Below are 23,327 nucleotides of genomic sequence, written 5' to 3' on the forward strand. Positions count from 1 at the left end.
ATGGAAGTGAAGGAGCTGGAGAGGATACTTGAATAGTAGAATAACTCTTCCTGGGCATTTTTAGTAGCAATCTCAATCTATACATGATAATCTTGTCCACTAAGAAAGAGGTGAAGATCAGGTGTATACTGAACTAAAGCAGCTGGACAGGTGGAGATGCATGAGGATAATGTTCAGGCTTCAAGTAAGCAATGAGAATCTGCATGATGGTGCAACAATTCCACTGAGCAGACTGGAAGCTCAAGACAGAAGACTACGATTCAGGACCAGCAACGTCCCAATGTGTTTTATTGTGATTATAAAGTATATCCATGTCATTATAAAAGAAAATACAGACAGCCAAATGGAATTTTTGATAGATGATAAACTCTTTTCAGATAAGTTTATGATATAAAACTTGTTCAATTACCTTACTATAATAGCATAGCTGTGACTCAGTATAAACTAGTCAGGTCACTCAATTTTCATATGAAACATTATAATTACCTCTAAGTCTTCTGCAGGCCTTTACATGTCCATTTATAATTTAACCAGAAAATGGTTAAAACTTAATTATGTTAATTAGCATGATTACAGAACTATGATGCTGTCATTTATGATATCTTTGTATTGGGCCATATTCCTTGATGACGTAAATCAGCACTTCTTCACTGGTCCATTTCTGTGTTTTATTAAAGCTGCACAATGATCAGAACCAACTTTACTACACATAAGATTTGGCTTCAGTTGATTAAGAAAAAAATCACGAAAGGATAAGAGGGAGTTATTTGTTCAAATATGTTGCAGAATTAAAACAGCCTGATGCATTGAGTACAAGTCTGAGAGGAAGGAACTCGTGAGTCGTGTTTCCAGCTCTGTTACTGATTCTGCATGTTTTTGGGCAAGCCTTGGCGGCTAAGTTCCCACTTTCATAAAACAGAGATATTACTTAATGGCCTTCTTCACAGATGTGCAATGGGATGTAAGGGAATTAATTGTTTGCAAAACACTAACTATTAAATAAATAAAATTGAGTGAATAATCATCTTTTGTTTATGCATAATCTAATTCTGTATCATTTAAGTAATTTACATTATGTATAACGTAATGGAAACATTAACAACCATTTACATTACTTTTTTTAATTCAGAAACATTAACTCTAAAATGAAAAATTTGTGAAATACAGATGTTGCCAGCAGGAAACAAAAACTACAGATACTCAGAACTCAATGAAGAGAGAGAGACCTACGTAAGGCAGAATATGTGGAGCACTGGGACTTTTGCACTGACACACTATGAGCATTCACTAGGCACGAACTCAGATTGTAAGTTACAAACATATTTAAAATCTAGTTATACAATCAATGGAGGTCACAGATCACCTCCATATTGGTGCACATAACAAAATTCATTCCACACACGTGTGGGGAAAATTAGAGGGAACACTGCTACTGAACATCACTTAATGCAATTTAAATAAAAAAAGATGAATGGAAGGAATAAATTAAAAAAAACAAGTTCACAATCTTCCCCAACAGATTGCTTTGGTGGTAAGGGAGGACTGCCTGCAGTTCCTCTTCTTTCCACTTCAATAGGAGAACAAGTAGTCACTGGAAAACACCACATGAACTCAAGCATTTCACACCTAACAAAAGCATGTAGTCTCCAGTTCAACCCTTCACTATTTAGCAATAATAAGTGTATCATATTTTACACACACACACACACGCAAAAGTGGACATTTTCTGATAATATATTTGCTGTGAATATTTGAAGATAGTTTCAAATTCATAAGAAAATGTTGCAGCAGAGACCTCTAAGAAGGTTTTCAAGACCAATCAGTGCCCAGCTCTGCAGATTTTTTTCAACTTGGGGTAATCCTTGCTTTAATTAAAAGAAGTCTCTGTTAAAAATTCAGTTGACAGTAGAAATAATAATAAGCCATTAGAGGATTTTGTATCTTCAGTAAATAAAAAGGAAACAAAAAATGAAAAACTAAGAAACACTGAATTGCGTGCTCTAATTTGATGAAACCTTGTAAAAACATGTAAAACCATAAAATTGTAACTCAAAAGTGCACAGTGGGGCATTTGGCCATCAAGTGTGTCTAAAAAACAGAATGTTGCACTCCAAAAAAAAAATGAATCAGGAACACCACATACTTAGTGGAACCATGAGGCAATACAATGAGTCTCAATGGGGAAGTATGAAATTGCAAGCTGCGTTAGATTATCATGGAAATCAAATTAAATGAGTTTCAGAAATACTGCTTGAAGATAAAACAAAAGAAAAACTAAAGGAAGCTCTAAAATTTCCACATACTAGCTGCCCTTCCGAGATCAGTTTGAATAACGCTTTGTGTTCATGATTGTAGAGCTGGGACTGAACCAAAACCACATATTATGAATATCCCAAACTCTGGGGAGGTTTGGATGTAGATCCACACTTTATAGCTGTCACTGAAAGCACCTCTGTATTCACACCTACACACTACTGTAATAATCTTTGTGCCAAATATGCTTTGTGAGGTATCACTGAAAAAACTAGTAACACACTGATCAATATGCTCGTGTATATACAAAATGCATATTAAGAGTTATGAGCATAAGCCTAAATTATGACTACAATGCGCTTATCAGACAAGTCTGGGGATGGAGTAAACTGGTTTCTCAAGCACAAAGTACAAGCTAATGCCTCTAGCCAGGTGCCATCAAAGTTGATTGGCAATCACCTGTCAAGTGGCCATTCTTTGGCAATGAAGGTGAGGCAGGAACAGATCAATCTGCATTTTAGCAAAAAACAAACAATCATGAGACTCCATGTCTCCTTCCTCACAGCTGGAATGAACTTTATCTAGGAGCAACACTCAGGAAAATGCATTTCAAAAGGTGACTGGACTATAAAAGTGAGGGGCAAAAACACCACAGATTCTCTCTCTCTTTCTCACTCTCTCTCTTTCACCTAAGACGACAAAGGAACCAGCTCTTTGACTCCGGGGGGAGATCCTGACCTGAGAATTTGGTCAGTCCTGTTGCTGGGAATAGGTGGTAAAGATTTTACCTTGAACCAAGTCTAACTTGTTAAGTTTTAGCTACTAGAAAGTGTTTATCTATTTCTCTTGTAACCATTTCTGACTTTAATATCTTGTACTTGTACTCACTTAAAACCTCTCTTTGTAGTTGAACAAATTTGTTTTATTTTTAATCTAAACTAATCCAGTTTTAGGGTTTGAACTGAACTGTTTGGTAACTCCAATTAAAGTAGTAAACTTTTGAACATTGACCCTTTACAGGGGCAACAGACCTCTAATATCTGAACTGTCCAGGAAAGGGCTGGACAGGGCAGAACACATATTTTGGGGAAAATTCAGGACTGGGAGTGTGGTGGAGTCACCTTGCAAGTTGTAACCAAGGCTGGTGGAAGCCAGAGCGTGACTGGAATGTTGCTGACAGGCTGCTGGAGTCAGAGTAGCTGGACCAGGGCTATAGCTATACACAGACACTCAGGGTGGACTTGCACATTGGCTGTTTGTGAGTAGCCCAAGTTCGGACCTCGAACAGAAAAACATTGTGAGGCACCCCAGGTTGTGGGGCAGGTGGTGAGACAACCTCTCGCTGGTCTGGATTGCCCAGAATGTGACAATAGCTCAATCCCTACTTGTGAATATGGTTATTTCAGCATCTCTGTTTGTTGCAGTTAGGAATTTGATCTAACAACTGCTTTAAATAAATGTGGATAAATCCTCTTCTCTTTGCATATGATTACTCAAACATATTTGTATAGCTCATGATATAGGGCTTGCTTCACATCTTTCTGAGTGGTAAGAGCATAATTACTCCCAATGGTTTTCACTATATACCTGAACTGACTTAAATGTTATTGTATTCAGCCCTTTTTACATTAGAAGTTAAGTAGATATGAACTGGAGGAAGGCAGGGCATGAGAACCAGCCTTGGAAAGCCCATGGCTCCACAGGAATTTACAGAACTCCTCAGATGCTTTCAGTTAACCCTAAGAAATTTTTAACATACCCAGTTTTGCGCACACACTTGCAATTATGCATCACCACAGGTGCTCTCAATATGATTCTTCCCTATACAAGTACTAGAGAAGCATGCTAAAGCCTGAATTCTGTAGAAAAAAAGATGAACCAAGAATAAAAGCTAAGCTGCCAGTTCTTCATAGCAGGCACTAACCTCATTCTCCCTTGCTGTAATCACTGGCAGATCAACACAGAACTGAAGAGACAATGTATCCCAAATTTCCAAGTGGGCAGCTCAATTACCTTAACTCCTTTCTGCTCTGGAAATACATTATTGCGGGGTTAGGTTTCCATTTTTCAGTAAATGTGAACTTTCAATAACCTTTTTGATGGGGGGGGGGGAATTAATGAGAAACTCTGAAGACAAAAAATGGTTCAATTTCAGATCGTGCTAAATGAAATTAAAGTTGAAATTTCTCAGGGGACTAGTTTTTCATTTTTCAGTCATCTCTAGTCCAAAATATTCTGCAGTCAGTAACAGATACATTTCTAAATAAGTTTTTCTTTTGGGGGGGCTACTATTTATCACAGTTTCTGCTCTAAATCCTTGGCTAAAAACAATAGGCATATGGATTTAACTATACCAGTATAGAAAGGGGAATCAGCTAGACTGGCACTGCATCCACAATAGGCGGGTTGTACTGGTAGAACTACTTCAATAACAAAAATCATACCCCTAACCAAAAAAAGTATATCAGTACAAGATCTGTGTGTAGACCAGGCCTAATACATAGAGTAAGAGTTGCCAGTATGGAACAGAAGCTTCAGCTGCCAATCTCTCTCTCTCCATTAGATTTCCTTACTCAGTAACATTTCAAAATTTTCAAAATTCTTGCAGCTACATCCTCTGCTACTCAGCTATTCATTGTTTTCCAGCAGTGGAGGATTGAAAGAGGTTTATTTTGCAACCTTACACATAGCCAAAGAAAATGCACTCAGAAGAGCCTTAAATCAGAAACCATAAGAATCTCACACACCGTAATAATCTAACCAGGATCTTTAAACAGATTTGATCCCTCATACATTAAGGGTAATTGAACAAACCACTGCTCAAGATGAAACTTGTCCCAAATACTTCCTTTACTTATCCCCTCTCCATTTCAATTTAATGTAGGGCCTTTAGCCTTTAATCCTTTTGGGGAAAGTTGCCTGCCCCCAAAGTGCACGTATGATTGACTCAAATTCAATGTTAAATACACATGCAGAAATTAAGGCCTCCCTGTTGCCTCCTCATACAGAACCACCCTCACTATGGGGCTGGGGATCTGCCATTCTCTCCAACCCTTCCTTACCATTAACCTGGTTAATTACCTTTCCCATCTCCCTCCCTACCCTACCCAACTCAGTCTCCCCCCCCAACACTTTTATTCTCCCTTGATACTCTCCCACAGCCTCCTGTTCCCACCCCACTGCTTACAACCACCTGCTCACACTTTTCTCCTCATTCACAGTTGTCTACAGCTCACAAATATCCTCTGCCACTTTCTGTTCCACTGAAACCACTCACTACCTTCCTGAGCCTTTTCAATCTTCCACTTTCTCCCAACCACTGCACTCCCTGTCTCCGGATGTACCTCTTCAGCCTCAACATTCCCTATCCAGTTTCTAACTATGGACAGGCAGCCTGGATTCTGCCCAATTAAAGAACAGTGGGTGATGGCAGCCATCTTTACTAGGGACAGCCTCAAGCTTCATTCAAATACTGTATGGAAATCGTGGCCATCTCAACTGAGGGCAGGTTTGCTTCAGCTCAGCTGAAGATTATTCCTGAATAAAGGAAAAATTGTGATTTTGAAGCCAGGAATCATGAGACCATGTGAAACTTTAAAAATAACAAACCAAATATTAATATTGCAAGATTTTTAGTAAAATCTCAAAAGCTGGCATCATGTATGACATCTTACACATTTCAGCAAATGGATGAATCTTTCACACATAAAGGTTGCAGAGACTTTAGATCCCAAATGTGATTCTCTAACTTGACCAGAGAAGCCTTCATTCAGAACAAGATAGACTGTGGCATGCTGGGACCAGCGGTATCTAAAGGCTATACTTATATGTTAAAAATAAGGACAAATGCCATCTCAATTTTATGCAAATGGTATGTGGTTTTGGATTTCCTGGCAAAATACCAATATACCCCTCAGTTGCACAAAGTATGGGGCAAGACAATTAATTATTAAAAATATGTATTGACGTTTCTCCTCTCTTGCGCGCTTGTGTGTGTGTGTGTGTGTATACTAAACACACACATTGTTTCAGCAAAAGATATCACATTACCTACACTATTCATGTCTAATTGTCTGGCATATGAGAAAGAGAAACTGATTTTCAAATATTTAACACTGACTGCTGTTATTATGCATAAACTATAAAATATGATTAAAGTCTATATAACAATCATACCGTGGATCCATAAATATCACGTTAGATGTGGTTATTGACATGTGGAGGCCATACTGAATATACATTTACTTACAAAGCTGTATAAGTAGGGATGTTTTTCATTTGTGATGTTTGATTAAATGTAGAACAGACTTAAGCTAACACCATAGCTTCAAAAATCTACCCTTTTACACCAGTATAACTATATCAGTTAGGGGTGTGAATTTTTTAGGCAGTAATTATGCCAATGCAAATGCTGCAGTTATACCAGTACTGCTTATTTCACTTACTGAACCAGAATAAGATATATTCTATAATGATATAACTACAGCCTGGGCTATACTTAAGTTTTTCTGGCATAGTTGTGTGGGTTAGGAGTGTGCAGAAAAACCACACCCCTACCCAACATAGCTGTGCCAGCAAAAGCCCCAGTTTACATGCAGTTATAGTGCCAAAAGTTATTTTGCTGGAATAGCTTATTTCATTTGGAGAATTGTATAAACTGGCAAAGAAACTCTCTTCCTGGTAAACTGGGTCTCCACTAGGAAGGTTTTCCTGGCTATCTATACAGTACTGGCAAACTCTTCCTAGTATAGAGAAGGCCTGCATCCAGACTAGGTTTTAGAGGTGGTACTAGCCCACTGGGGCCCTAAGCAGGAATATTTGGAGGGCCCTCCTTACCCCTGACCCACTCCAATAGGGGTCGAGGCAGTCAGGGAGCAGGTGGGGTTGGATAGGGGATGGGGTTCCGGGGGGCGGGGAGGGGCAGTTAGGGGCAGGGTGTCCCAGGAAGGGGCAGTCAGGGGACAAGGAGTGGGGGGGGGGGGTTGTATGGGTTGGAGGTTCTGAGGGGGGCAGTCAGGGGCAGGAAGTGGGAGGGGGTGAACAGGGTTAGGGTTTGGGGATGCACAGCCTTCCCTACCCGGCCCTCCATACAGTTTTGGAACCCCGATGTGGCCCTCAAGCCAAAAAGTTTGCCCACCCCTGCTTTAGCCAATCTGCTTCTCCCTCTCTCTCCCCTGCCTCTTGAACTGGTAGCTGCGTCACTGCTCCACCCCTCCTGCAACAGCACACTGACTCCTGCCATTCTGCTACTTTCTTCTCATCAGAGAAGAAGCCAGTGGCTTCTCAGGTCCACTTTGTCCATTCACTTGGACAAAGTTTCTGCTCACCCTGGTTAAGCAGATAAAAGGGCTTGAAAAAACCCACTTATTATCTAGCTCATTTCTATTCAAAATCTATTATATTAATAAGTCTTAATTTTTAGTATGTTACTTTACATCAGTGCCTGCCAGGACATGTCCAAATAACAAGTTCAGGTCTGTCTCAAACATGCTGAGGAGGGGAAACAAAAGGGCACCTGACAGAGTAATTCAAATGGAAACAAAGATTACCTCATGGTTTAGCCCATGAAAATTTATAATTGTGTTTGTTTCTAAACAGCGTTTGCAAAAAGAAAATCTGCTGATGTGTATGCACTGACTAAAGGATGACATAATATTAAGTGCCATTTGGGCTTCAATTAAAAAAAACAGGAGTTACAAATGAGGGAAGTTTACTCAGAGCCAAACATTTTGTGGCACAGAAAAGAGAGAGACAAGTTTAGGAGGTAGGAGATTAAAGATTTTTCTACCATGCTCAAAATGCAGATCATATTTCAGTACTCCATAACTATGCTTAATGGAACTCTAGCAATGCTTTCCATAGTATTTGCATCAACTTAATTATTTCTATCTATCTTCCATTTTTAATTTCTGTGAAGTTATTCATAAGATACTTCACTCTTTCATTCAGGCCAAACAAAAGAGATATCTGTCTTATCTAGGGCACAGAAAAGTGAGTAACTGCTTGGGAATAAGGAAATCATGCTTGGAGGAAACTGATGTCTCATTACTTATATAATGAGGAGTCTTTAAGGTGCCACCGGACTCCTTGTTGTTTTTGTGGACACAGACTAGCATGGCTACCCCTCTGATACATTACTTACATAATGACAAGTGAGGAATGGCAAAGGCCATTTGAGAGATGGCAAGAATCAGATGGTATACAGGATACCGTTTGTTACAGGTGTATTGTCAGTTACAAAATATTGAGAAGTTCATCTATTATTTTCCAAAATAAAAGGCTGAAACAAACCTTTGATCCTGCAGTATTTGAAAATTTTTCTTTTACATGATTCTAAAAAGTCAACCACGTTACAATATAGTCATGGTAGGTATCCGATAAACACATTACTGTAGAACCTCAAATATACGAAAACCAGAGTTACGGACTGACTGGTCACCCGGACACCATGTGAAAACAGAAATAACCCATCTGGCAGCAGCAGAGAGCCGCCCCCCCCCCCCCAAACGAATACTGTACTATGCATCTTAAAGGTAGGCACATCTGGGCTGCCTGTCCCCACCCCCATGCATGAGGCAACCACTTACAGAAAGACGCTGAGGCTGCCAGCCCAAGGCAGCCGGAGCGAGCCAGCACAGCAGGAGCAGCGCTGGGGTCTGCACCGCTTTCACCCCTCCTCCCCGCTTTCCCCCGGGCTGAGAGGGGGATGCTGTTTTTACCCCCCACCTGCAGGACAGGGGACACGCTGTTTTCACACACACCCCTGCGAGGAGGGGGACAAGCTTGCAAACTCATGCCAGGGCTGAGTAGGAAGCTCAGGGGCTGCTGAGGCCTGACATGGAATGTCAGCTGCTAGATCTGGAGCCCAAACTGCACTTTGTTCAGAATTACGAACATTTCAGAGTTACGGACAACCTCCATTACCAAGATGTCCATAACTATGAGGTTCTACTGTAATTTGTCCAGAGTAAGCATCAACTATATCTTGTATATCAATTTGCATGCAGCCTGTGGTGTTTCTCCTTTTCAAGGTATGGCAATTATGTCTTGGCAACCAAAATTAGATAACTACCCTGATATTCAATGGAAGTTGCATATGCAGTTGGGTATTAGCATAACTCTTGTTTTAGCACCTATGCGGCACATCTCATCCATAGATCTCAAAACAGTCTTCAAATGGGGATAATTATATTTATCCTCATTTTACAGATAAGCCAACTGAGTCACAAAATGATGAAATGATTCACCTAAGGTAATTGCAGTGTTGTTGTAGCCTGACAAAGAGCACTGTGTAGCCTGAAAACGTCTCTCTTTCACCAATCAAAGTTGGTCCAATAAAAGATTACCTCATCCACCTTGCCACCTAAGCATACACAGAAGATCTGTCACAGAGCTGGGAACAGAACCTACATCTACTGATTCCTAGTCTAGGTTCCTATCCACTGGACCATGCTACCTCCAATAAATCAGAACTGGTCTAAGCTTTTAAGCCATTTCATACAATATAGAGACACAAGTGGTGCTCCTATTTTAGGCCATACTGTAATCCAAGCATGTTGAACAGAAGTTCATCAAAATGTTTAGATTTCAAACTATTCACATATTTTAGTAAGTTTTACTTAAGTCTTGTAACTCCAATAAAACACTGGAACATCTAATAAACTGCCATTTTATATGCTTTCCAGTAAGAAGAAGTGTGACTTCAATTTTCAAGTGAGTCTCCAGCTGTGTGGAACGTCATATGGTCACATGTTCTAAAGCTGTTCTTTCTTCCAACTCAGTATTAAGAACAAACAGGAGAAGGATATTTTTAAAAACAGAACTTATCTATGGTAGACAAATTCTCAATTTTGCCAGCTCTAACCACACTGCAACAAAGCTACCTTATTCAGAAAACTGTTAGAGCATATCCATGTCTAAGAGTGATGTAATTACCAGACTACGTAATAACTGCCTCAGCTCCCAAGACAAAGTATATGGATGAGGTGTAATGTGTGGTTTGAAGGGCAGACAGAAGAGTCTTAATTGGCAATCTGTATTTACTGCCCTACTCTAGCGGTAGACTAGTAATAATATGATACAGCAAACAAAAGCCTTTCAGACATACACTGGGGTGACCAAACTGTTGGCATGTGGAATGCAATCATTAAAAATTGAAGTTCTTGGCTGCAAATGCCCCAAGATTATTACTATTTGCTGTCAGCACAGCAGGTGTCCTGACTTTCTGCTTGTCTACCCATTTTTCATCTCACACTCCATTTCACCATGAAGCTGTCTGCCTGGCCCAAGGCAGATAAAATAATCTCCTGACTCCATTCCAATTAATTTGCAACAACAACAGAAGTAAATGGAAGCAGGTTACACCACATTCATCTGATACAATGTGGCACAGCTGCTGAGCAGAAGGCTTCACTGAGAAAGTTTCTGTGGTACTGCTCAGTATTCTACTGTGTGATTGTAGCATTAGGATAATATCAAGACAGTTTCCAAATACTTGGAATTTTGTCCATCTCAGATTAAATGGATGTAGCAGTAAGACAAATGCAGCTCTCCTGCTGCTTATTTCACGTCTCTCTAGCAGTGCAAAAGAAGTGCAGTCTTCTTGCCCATTCAATCTTTAGTCCATGAGATCAGTCTGTCAACAAGGCTGCTAATTTTTTTAATACAGATCTTCAGCTGGATGAAGAGCAACTGGCTGAAGATGAATCTGAATGAGAATGAATTGCTGGTGGGAAGAGGGAAATGGTTTGATGAATTCTTCTCCTCCATAACAATCACTTTTATCAAAGATTTTCTCTGTAATATTGGTCACAGCCTGGGCTTCCCCCTAGACTCAGCATGGTACTAGGATAGCCAGGTAGTTACAGCAGCAAGACACTAACAACCCATCTGTGACTGACCAGAAAATGGTGCCTTATGAATGCAGACCTTGCCACAGTGATTCACACATTTGTAACATCTGGACTGAACTAATGCAATTCTTGATATCATGGATCTCAGCCTGGGAATTGCAAAGTCCCTCCTTTTCTTTATGTGGCTAGTGGGAACAGGGTCTTGAAACACTGTCAGGGAGGTAGTGGAACTTTTTTCTAATGTACCATGCAGTCATACTAAAGAAAAGGCCTCATTCCCTTTCTTTACATGCCTATTGGGAACAGGGTCTTGAAACTACGGCAGGGAGATACTGAAATTTTTTTCTATTGTAACACACAGTCACAGTAAAGCAAAGGTTGAGAACCACTGCTCTATATCTGGAAAGCGAACTACATGCCCTGGGGCAGTTCCAGCTTGTTCAGAATGCAGCAGCTTGACTATTCAGCAGGAACACATGACCCCAACAAACCATTCTCTGGAATGGCTCCCCACTGTACACAGTTCAAAGTCACTGTTCTGATTTTCAAAACCTTGCACAGAACTGATCCTGGCTATCTGAGAGCACATCCCTCTACCCATGACCATGATCCCCTACAACAGCTGAGTTTCACTAGAATGATGATATTGCCAACCAAACGGAATAGGTTTGTGTTTGCAGAAGACAGAATCTGCACAAGAGCTGCATCAGGAATATGGAACTCACTGCCAGATGAAATAAGAATGACCCTTAATATTGCTGCATTCAGGACAAAATGTAAATCCCACCTGTTCGCCCAGTATTTCGCACAATAGTATCCTCATTCTCATAAATTCATTCATTACAAAATAAAATATAAAAACCCTAATCCTACTTCTAGAGGCATGGAAAGGAGGAAGAAAACTCCATCATATTTTAAGCAATTAGATAAGATCAGATCCTACAGCGATGAGCGCCATATAAATACAGTGGAACCCCCATTATCTGATCTAATTGGGATCAGGGTCAGATCGGATAACCAAAAATCTGGATAAAGCGAAAAATGGGCGGTTGGTTTCCCGTTGTCAGCCCCGAGCAGCGGGAGCCCCCGCTGCTGTCAGCCCCGGGAGGCTGGTGGTTGAGTAAATATGGAGAGCTGGATAATGGAGGCTCAATTAAACAAAGTTCTACTGTATCCAGATTGAAAGTTGGGCTTTTAAATTCTATCTTACGTTAATATCTACTTGGCACATCACTAAGTTGGCTCTAATATTAATGATCTCCAAAGAAGCAGCATTCAGTTAGCTTCTTATACTCTTTCCTTCCTGCCTCCATTCATTCACCCTCAGTTCTCACTTGAAATCTCAGGTGTGGGGTCAAATTAATGATATGGATACTTGTGAGGGGTGAGTACCCCACACAGGCCCTGAATGGGTTAATGTGGGCCTGAGAGGCCAATTATGTTACCGGCTGCACTTGGAGTCAGAGCCAGGCTTAACTGACCATGAAGATCAGCTGGGCAGGAGCAGGCTGGTTAGTATAAAGAGACAAAGTTTGTAGCAGAAGAGGGGCTGCAGGGGAGTGTCTGCAGTGACTCGCTGGGAACAGAGAGGTTGTGAGGAGGAAACCCAAGGGGAAGAATAAGTCCTGGAACCCTACCCTGACTGGAGAAGGCTGGCAAACAGCCACGGAAACATAAAGCAGCTACCGGGGTGCAGCAGGCCTCGTGGTGAGCCCTGAAAGAAGGGAATAATTTGGACTGCCAGAGACAGAGAGACCTGGAAGATGTTCTGTGGAGGAACAGAGTAAAGGGAACTTAAGAAGTTTGAAAGGGCAAGCCTGAGAAAGATTGGGTAAGAAGGAGCCAAGGGAAATAGCAGCAAGGAGAAGGACTGCACGGACCTTGGCTGCTCGTTATAGGTTCCCTGGGCTGAAATCTGGTGTAGTGTATGGGCCCAGGTTCCCCTACCAAACACTGGGAAGGTAGCCTGAGTCCAGAGAATGGGACTAGAATATTGGAACGCCCTAAGGCAAGGGTGTGAAGACCAGGGGCCTGGAGATGGGGAGGCTCAAGAAATCAGACTGTTTTATGTTGGGTTTCTGTTATCTTGAAAGGGGCAACTAAATCATGACCTGGTCAGAAGGCCAAATTACAGGGAGAAACATCACTGGAGCAACGGAGCAAGCATCAGCATATGGTGCCATGCAGGGGAGAGAGATGCTATGCCACAACTAGCCAGATGGAGGTTCTTCTGCTGCGTGAACTTCCTTTGCAATGCTCAACCAATCAATATCAGCAGCAATGGAATCCAGTAATTCTACCCACAGGTAAGGAATGAAAAAAATTGCTGCAGTAGGCGAGAGAGAAGTTTTAAGTCAGCCATGGATTATTCAAACTACATGCACACTTCTGACTAAGGAGTAGGTGAGGACCACGTCCAAGGTCATGAAAAAAATCTTTCCTTTGTGCCAATCCCATCCTTACTGACATATATCACTATTACACAACAAGTCCAGACAAGCAAAATTAGACAGAGCAAAACACGAACACACATTTATCTACTGCACAATATATTTTCTATTAGGAAGAAATGTATGCATTGAAATTTGCCCACACTGAATAAAAAATAATTCACTTTTGAGCTCAGTTGTTCGTTGGCCTCTTTTGAACAAAGACGCTTTGCCAAATTGCGCATGGTAATGTTGCAGGGTGGAGTTATGCCTGAAGGAATTAAACTCAGACAACTCTGTTCAGTTCATCTGATGCTTAAACAATATTTGTTTACAGTTTTTCCAGCGGTAAATGAACAGGACTATGAACTAATGCATTATTCTAATTCACCCAATCCACTAGCTACTTGAAGGTTTCATCAAAGATCCATATAACCAACCTCGCCGGAGTTCACTCACATTCATATAGTGAGATAATATTGTGTAAAAATGGCTTTAGGCATTACAACTTTTGATCTAAATCCAAACTACAGCATTAGGCAAATTTTTGCTTTTAAAGCTAGAAAATACTTTCCAAATCTTGCTGTGGAAGTAAAAATGATAATATATTCAGTTTTGCCACCTGATAAGTAATGTCAAGTATACTATACGCACATTTGAGAAAAGGCAAGTAACTGTGCTACAAAGACAGGTTATGACTGACATTGGCATATATTAACAGCCCTTGCTCGGCCATGGAAACACTGGGGAGCAAAGCCCTTTTACTCCCCTGTCCAGATTGTACTCCAGCCTTGGGGGAGGGAAAGCAGAGTCTAGTTGCTAGATACTAATCCCCGAGAGCAAGTGGGTGGGGAGTGGAAAGGACCACAAATGAGAAAAGCCCTGTCTCTTCTGTCCCAACTCATTTTTGAGAACTGTTGCACCTCCCTACTGTAGAGACTCTGATGCTTTCAGACACTGATTTTTCTTGATGTGAATAGTTTTCCTAATTTGTGTTGTGATTATAAAAACAGTTAGGTTACAAACCACTATTTAGCAGTAATCATGCTAATAAAGATCAACATCTAAGCACGCATAAGTCTATTCAGTATAGCATGAGGACAGTTTTCATAAGTCTTTGCCCGAACAAATTTACAGGTGCCACATATCTTTCAATTTCTGGTATCTTAATATCCAATTATATTCATTTATACATATCAGAACACAAATCCCCCCACACAACTTTCCACTTATCTCTATTCAAGTATGCTTGTAGTACAAACTACTATTCAATAGCAGTCCCACCAATCCCATAAATTATATAGAAAGGAATATCATATTTCACAAGAAAGCTAACAGCATGAAGCTTTGGAACACACAGGTGTGGAGAAGAGCAGGTGCACATCCCAGCACTGAACAACAGGTTGTTTAGCAGACATTCCTTAGCTGAAAGAACCACAATGCTCTCTATTCTGGACTAAGTGTGTTTGGGAGGGAAAGTTCAAAGGTGATTAACTCTCAGAGTGGTAATTTTAAGAGTGTCTATTTTGTTCCCAGACCTCCTATAGTAAATACCTTTTTGACAGATAAAGTCAATTGACCTTTGCTTTACAGAAATCCCTTGAACACTGCCTTCAAAGCTTTAACATTTTCTCTTGGGAGGTTTATTTCACTGCGAAATCTGTTTTTACCAAATATATTTGACAGAGATACAACTAGTTTTTAGAGGCAGAATTCTTCATGTCAACCACATATGGACAAATAAAATTGATATTACACATCAACATGTTCATCAAGTTTACCATCTCCGGGAAGGTAAGTGGAACTTATATAAGAACTTCAAATGGCCCTCTACTGCTGGTTCTAGCCATTGAAATACACTTAAAACTGTGCTTCTAACAACCACACTGTTCATAAAACCCTAATTTCACTGAATAAACACATTTATATCACAGGAATAAAGAACAATTGTTCTACAGATGACTACTTTATTTTAGAGCCAGTATTGGGGAAAAAACAAATGTCAATTTAACTATAGGTTTGTGCAACCATTTATATAATAAACCATACATTCCGATTGTTTGAGGACATGTAAACATTAACCACAGTTGTTTAAATCATTGTTGTAAATTCTCCTTTGTAGTTTTTCATATTACATAGCGTGCTACACTAAAAAGTGTTCTAGTTTAAATGACATTCTATTCTAATACTGGTTTGGAGAAACCTTTCTAACCTATCTGAAACTAGTATATTACTGTCAAAAGGTTTGGTTTGCCTAACAGCAAACAAGCATAAGAAAAAAATTCAAAGTAACTATTACATACAAGGCTCTAGCTAAAGGAAAACTGTATGTTGAGAATGCTTAGCCACCACCAGCTCAGTGAAATTTTCCCATCCTTTTAAAGAAATGTATCCGGCCACACAGTTTTATGGTTTGGGGTGGTTTTTTTTGTTTTTTTTAAATGAAAGTATTACTCACACTATTTGGGTGCTGAATGGCAGCTTCATACTGCAGTCTCACCCTCTGTGGCATCATCACATCATCCTGTAATAAACAGCACACTGTTACTGAACAGAAAAAGGGTCACAGTACAGTACTCAACACACACTAGAATATGTTGTTAGGTTAATAATCATTTCACCGGCCTGCAAACAAAACCTTTTTAAAAATACAAAGGCACCAAATATTAAAACCACTTTGACCATTGTTTGGTTTCCTTTAAAATGGACTATAACAGAGATAAAAGGTATTTTAAAAGGAACCTAGTTAAATTTTGCAGAATTAAAAATTAGATGTTAGGCATTATCCCTCTCTTGGGGGTCTCTAGGAACACGCTTGAGTGAAGATCCTCCATCTACCACCCCCTCCTGAGCATTTAGACCATTCAGCCCACTAACCAGCCCCTCCAAACAGTGCTGAGCTCTCAGACTCCAGCCACAGCTTAAACACACCATTACCCAGAACACTACCTGAAGGTGTCTGTCTTCTGGTTTATCTCTTCAAGGGGCACATGGTAGGTAAAATGCATTAAATGCACAGACACTTTGCATAGGATTCTAGCACACTGTTGCTCTTTACTTAAGCATGAGAAATACAAAGAGTACAGATGGTATAGGGAAAAAAAACCAAATATCCTAAATGCAATGCCCCTCACTCAAGTCTAGCTCATCCATCCATTGGGAATCCTTGGTGGAAGTAATCTGTGTTCAGGTATGCAGATATTCTCTCCTGCCTCATCAGGCTCTGGCAGCAATTTGGAGATCATGGTGTTAATGGGGCAGGCTCATGCCTTGGAACACTGATTCTGGGCTCAGGAAACAAGCACAGACTGGTGGGACTGCACAGTGTTGCAGGTCTGGGATGATTCCCAGGGGTTTCGAAACTTTCACATGCATAAGGGCACTTTCATGGAACTTTGACTTGCTTTCCCCTGCCCTGAAGCGCAAGAATACCAAGATGAGAGCAGCCCTCACAGTTCACAAGCGAATGGCAAAAAATAGAAGCTTGCAATGCCGAACAGCTACTGGTCAGTCGATAATCAATTTGGAGTGGGCAAATCTACTGTGGGGGTTGCTGTGATGCAAGTAGCCAACGCAATCATTGAGCTGCTGCTATCAAAGGTAGTGACTCTGGGAAATGTGCAGGTCATAGTGGATGGCTTTGCTGCAATGGGATTCCCTAACTGTGGTGGGGCTATAGACGGAACGCATATCCCCATCTTGGGACCGGACCACCAGGGCAGCCAGTACATAAACTGCAAGGGGTACTTTTCAATGGTGCTGCAAGCACTGGTGGATCACAAGGGATGTTTCACCAACATCAACGTCGGATGGCCGGGAAAGGTTCATGACGCTCGCGTCTTCAGGAACTCTGGTCTATTTAAATGGCTGCAGGAAGGGATTTACTTCCCAGACCAGAAAATAACTGTTGGGGATGTTGAAATGCCTATAGTTATCCTTGGGGACCCAACCTACCCCTTAATGCTCTGGCTCATGAAGCCATACACAGGCACCCTGGACAGTAGTCAGGAGCTGTTCAACTATAGGCTAAGCAAGTGCAGAATGGTGGTAGAATGTGCATTTGGACATTTAAAAGCGCGCTGGCGCAGTTTACTGACTCGCTCAGACCTCAACGAAACCAATATTCCCATTGTTATTGCTGCTTGTTGTGTGCGCCACAATCTCTGTGAGAGAAAGCGGGAGGCACTTATGGCGGGGTAGGAGGTTGATGCAAATCGCCTGGCCGCTGAATACGCGCAGCCAGACACCAGGACAGTTAGAAGAGCACAGCAGGAAGTGGTACGCATCAGAGAAGCTTTGAAAACTGGTTTCATGACTGGCCAGGGTACTGTGTGACACTTCTGTTTGTCTCTCCTTGATGAAAACCCACCCCTTTGGTTGACTAATTCCCTGTAAGCCACCTGCCCTCCCACCTTCGATCACAGCTTGCTTGCAAAAGAAATAAAGTCACTATCATTTAAAAAACATGTATTCTTTATTAATTGATTATAAAAATAGGGAGATAACTCACAAGGTAGCCCGGGTGGGGTGTGGGAGGAGGGTAGAAGGGAAGGAAAAGGCCACTTTAAAACTTGTTGAATGCCAGCCTTCTGTTGCTTGGGCTGTCCACTGGGGTAGAGTGGTTGGGTGCCCGGAGCCTCCCACCCCACGTTCTTGGGCGTCTGGGTGAGGAGGCGATGGAACTTGGGGAGGAGGGAGGGCAGTTAAACAGGGGCTGCTGCAGCAGTCTGTGATCCTGCTGCCGTTCATGAACCTCCACCAGATGCCGGAGCATGTCCATTTGATCCCGCAGTAGCCCCAGCATTTCCTCATGCCTCCTCTGATCTTCCTGCCGCCACCTCTCCTCACGTTCATCGGTCACCGTCCTGTGCTCTGCTATTGTGTCCCTCCACACAGTTCTGTCAGTGCCAGATGACTGCATGAGCTCAGAGAACATTTCATAGCACGTGCGTTTTTTTTGCCGCCTTATCTGAGATAGCCTTTGGGATGGAGGAGGGGGGTTTGAAACATCTGCAGCTGCTGGAGGAAAAAAGGAGCTAAGTTTTTAAAAAGATACATTTTACAGAACAATGGCTATACTCTTTCACGGTGAACAACACTATTCACATTACATAGCACATGTGATTTTGGTACAAGGTCGCATTTTGCATCTTATGTTGAGTGCCTGTGGCTTTGGTGTTAGAGATCACACACGCAGGACCGGGCAACAGAATTCAGCTTGCAGGCAGCCATAGTAAGCCACAGTCTTTCGGCTTCTGCAACCTTCATAACAGCAGCCCCATCCTTTCCCATACCAAGCAAAGCCCGTTGAGTTAGCCATTTAGTGCTGCAGTTTTCCTGTTAATGTGCAGCAGCAGAAACCAAACTAACCCCCTCCCTGCATCCAGTTCTCTGGGATGATCGCTTTTCCCTTCCCCCCACCGCCTGGCTGGTATCAGGGAAGAGCCCTGCTAGCCAAACGCAAACAGCTCAGTGCCAATGGCCCCCCCTCTGACTGCGTGGCTAACTGTGGGGAGGATTTCTTTTCAGCCCCAGGCAAACAGCCCAGTAGGAATGGGCACCTCTGAATGTCCCCTTAATCAAATTCCCCTATTTCAATCAGGTTACCATGAACGATATCACTCTCCTGAGGATAACACAGAGAGATAAAGAATGGATGTGGCTTGAATGCCAGCAAACACCGGGACCATACGCTGCCAGGCCTTGTCATGCAATGATACCAGATTACTTGCTACTAGCATGGCGCGGTAAAGTGTCCTACCATGGAGGATGGAATAAGGCTGCTCTACCCAGAAACCTTCTGCAAAAGGTTTTTAGAGTACCTCCAGGAGAGCTTCATGGAGATGTCCCTGGAGGATTTCCGCTCCATCCCCAGACACGTTAACAGACTTTTCTAGTAGCAGTACTGGCCACAAATGCATCCCAAGTCCTCAGGGCTACTTAATAATTAAAAAACACTTGCTTTTATAACATGTATAATATTTTAAAAGGTACACTCACCAGAGGTCCCTTCTCTGGCTTTGTTGGGTTGGGAGGGTATTTCAGTCAAGGTGATAAAAAGATTGTGGCTGTTGGGGAGAACGGTGTGCTGTGTGCTCTCCTCAAGCTCGTCGTCCTCACCATCATCTTCCCCATCTGCAAAATCCTCAGCCATGGCGGAGAGTACCCCATCATCGGAGTCCACGGACAGGGGTAGGGTAGTGGTGGCGGCCCCCCCTAGAATTGCATGCAGCTTAGCATAGAAGCAGCATGTCTGGGGCTCTGTCTCGGAGCATCCGTTTGATTCTTTCGTTTTCTGGTACGCTTGCCTGACCTCCTTAAGTTTCACATGACACTGTGTTGCGTCCCTGATGTAGCCTCTGTCCCTCATGGCCTCAGATTTTTTGAAATGTTTTGGCATTTCACCTTTTGGAACGTAGTTCTGATAGCACGGATTCCTCTCCCCATATAGCAATCAGATCCAGTACCTCCCGTTCAGTCCATGCTAGAGCTCTTTTTCGATTCTGGGACTGCATGGTCACCTGTGCTGATGAGCTCGTCTGGCCAAACAGGAAATTAGATTCAAAAGTTCCTGGGGCTTTTCCTGTACACCTGGCCAGTGCATCCAAGTTCAGAGTGCTATCCAGAGTGGTCACAATGGTGCACTGTGGCATAGCTCCCGGAGGCCAATACCTTCAAATTGCATCCACACTAACCCTAATTCGAAACGGCGATGTAGATTTCAGTGCTAATCCCCTTGCTGGGGAGGAGTAGAGAAATTGGTTTTAAGAGCCCTTTATGTCAAAAAAAATGGCTTCGTTGTACGGACGGGTGCAGGGTTAATTCGGATTTAACGCTGCTAAATCCGACATAAACTCGTAATGTAGACCAGGCCTGAGAATGACCTAACCTCTCAACCTAAAAGGCTCTCACTCCAAGTCAGAATTAAGAAATGCTGACAGCACGAGGAAGTGTTCTTTACTTGTTTTGTTGCTAAGTAAAAGACTTCAGTCTTCAGGCTTGTCATGCAGTATCTTTCATGACCACAAAAAACTCATGTTTGTAAAAAGAAAGATTGAAGAAAACTAAAAAGAAACCCAAACAGAGTCTGTAAAACATCAAACATTCCATATACTCTACCATTATTTTACAAAAAATATTACTCCTGGCCGGACTTTTAAAACAGAATGCATCAGCAATTAGACGGTACTTAAAACATACTCCATAAATTTAGATTTTGAATTCATTCTTCTTTCCACTCTAGCATAAAGAAACAGTGTTTTCTTAAACAAGATAGGCAGTCTTGTAAAACTGGGGTAATTCCGTTCCTGCTCTGAACAGAGTACAAACACCTCTTACATAGTCCAAACTTACCCCTCTGCCTGGGGTATGGTATTAATGTTTTTAAAATATTAATAAAATCAAACTTTAGCCCAAGCTTTCCCTCCAAGATAAGCTGTCTGATAGGTTTCCACTGTTCCAGCCCCTTGTTCCCTTCACTTCATAGAAACATTCCAACTTTTCTCATATCTTGGTTGGAGCTAAGAGATCACTCACTTGTCACCCTGATGAGCAGTATCTACTTCACTTGTCTATGTGAAGTTCTAGCAACTGAGCTAAGTGAATCCACAGAGGAGCCCTGAATCCCTATTCTGTGTCCTAGAAGTTGCCATTACAGCTGGTTGGAAATTTTCTGATTGAGTTTTGTCGGAAATACTGGTTTGTCAAACCAGAAGTGTCTCCTGAAAGCAAGCCTCCTCAAATTGCAGGCAGGCTTCAGCAGTGAAACTGACAAAAATGTCAGTTTCAGTCAGCAGCTGCCTGTCTCAGGTGGCATATTTTGTTTCCCAAACACCATGTGTCAGTCAGTCTGTTTCCTAAGCTCAGTTTGGGTGGGGGGTTTCCAGTTTGTGAGAAATTATTAAAAGTTTGATTTGGGGCTGTTTCAGACCTACACAACTGAAATATTGAAATATCATGCAAACATAAATTTGTAATCTCAAGTTTTGGCCAGCTCTAATTGCCATCCTCTTGCATTTCTATACAGCAATGTCATTTTTCACAGCTCTCTACTAAGAGCAAGTAACAAATATTCAACCAAACTTTCTTCCTTTCTCATTAAAAGTTTAAGTCAGACCAATGCCAGTAGGAGTGATCTAAGTAACACCCAAGCAGTTGAATAACCTTGATATAAGGGTGACGCCATAATTCATCAAAAATCAAAACAAGAATTGAAAAATTCCTGGAAGTGGATCCAACTAATTAATGCACTTCAAGGTTAAAGATAAACTAATGAAATAATCACAGAAGCTGTTTCTTATCACATGAACACAAGTTTCCAAAAAATATAAGATATATAGTCACAAGTATTTCTTGTATCTAGTCATTAGGCAACATTTTACAATAACGTAGGAAACATGACTGATTTGCAAAGACACTGGGGGAAAAGGTCTTACTCATCAAGTGCAGTCCAAGTGGTACAAAATATACTCCCGAGGGCATTCTGCACCTAAAAAAATAAAAATTCTGCACGCAATATTTTAAAATTCTGCCAAATTCTGCAAATTTTATTTGTCAAATAAATGTGGAGGCTGCAGTGTGGCACTGGGTAGCACAGGTCACTGGCTGCACGGAGGTGGGAGATCACTGTGCAGATTTCCCCCGGGACACGGACTCAGTGGTGAGGCTGCACCCAACCGTGACATAGCACAAGGACCAGGCCTGCCCCAAAACACCCCAGGGCCCTGGCCCTCTATGCCAGATGCATCAGGTGTGCGCAGGCAGGCTCATCAAGGCAGGATCCAAGTGTGGATGTGTCATAAATATAAAGGAAAGGGTAACAACCTTTCTGTATACAGTGCTATAAAATCCCTCCTGGCCAGAGGCAAAATCCTTTCCCCTGTAAAGGGTTAAGAAGCTAAGGTAACCCCACTGGCACCTGACCCAAAATGGCCAATGAGGGGACAAGATTCTTTCAAATCTGGAGGGGGGGGAACAAAGGGTTTGGGCTGTCTGTGCGATGCTTTTGCCAGTAACAGATCAGGAATGCAAGCCTTACAACTCCTGTAAAGTTAGTAAGTAATTTAGCTAGCAAATGTGTTAAATTTTCCTTTGTTTAATGGCTTGTAAAATAAGCTGTGCTGGAGGAAATGTATATTCCGGTTTTTGTGTCTTTTTTAACTTAAGGTTTTGCCTAGAAGGATTCTGTAGGTTTTGAATCTGATTACCCTGTAAGGTATTTACCATCCTGATTTTAGAGAGGTGATTCTTTTACCTTTTCTTTAATTAAAATTCTTCTTTTAAGAACCTGATTGATTTTTCATTGTTCTTAAAATCCAAGTGCTTGGGTCTGTGTTCACCTGTACCAACTGGTCAGGAGATTATCGTCAAGCCTTCCCCAGGAAAGGGGGTGTAGGGCTTGGGGGGACATTTTGGGGGAAGACGTCTCGAAGTGGTCTCTTTCCCTGTTCTTTGTTTAAAACGCTTGGTGGTGGCAGCATACTGTTCAAGGACAAGGCAAAGTTTGTACCTTGGGGAAGTTTTTAACCTAAGCTGGTAAGAATAAGCTTAGGGGGTCTTTCATGCAGGTCCCCATATCTGTACCCTAGAGTTCAGACTGGGGAAGGAACCTTGACAGGAGGGGCTTAGTGTGGGGGGATCCAGCTGTGGGTTGAGAGGGTTCTGTGTTGGGCAATCTGGGTACAGGTGGCTCAGTAGGGGATCTGGGTGCAGGGATACAGAGGGGCTTGTTGAGGGGTTCTAGGTGCAACAGTAATGGGACTCTGAAGGGGGGGGTCCAAGTGATGGTGGTTGG

General features: G+C 41.9%; 1 protein-coding gene across 3 annotated transcripts in view; it reads right to left on the reverse strand.

Annotated features, from left to right (window-relative positions):
• The window catches only part of B3GNTL1 (UDP-GlcNAc:betaGal beta-1,3-N-acetylglucosaminyltransferase like 1), a 308,903-nt gene that overhangs the window by 252,991 nt on the left and 32,585 nt on the right, over positions 1–23,327 (reverse strand). For 2 of the 3 annotated variants that reach the window (XM_007072584.4, XM_037914032.2), the window contains one exon: positions 15,993–16,058. The exons of the other annotated variant lie outside the window; for it this stretch is intronic. In XM_007072584.4, coding sequence (XP_007072646.2) covers positions 15,993–16,058 — 66 coding nt within the window. The remainder of the gene's footprint in view (positions 1–15,992; positions 16,059–23,327) is intronic. 3 annotated transcript variants of the gene reach the window in all.

The sequence above is a fragment of the Chelonia mydas genome, chromosome 14 (assembly GCF_015237465.2).
Source record: "Chelonia mydas isolate rCheMyd1 chromosome 14, rCheMyd1.pri.v2, whole genome shotgun sequence".
In the NCBI taxonomy this organism is placed as follows: Eukaryota; Metazoa; Chordata; order Testudines; family Cheloniidae; genus Chelonia; species Chelonia mydas.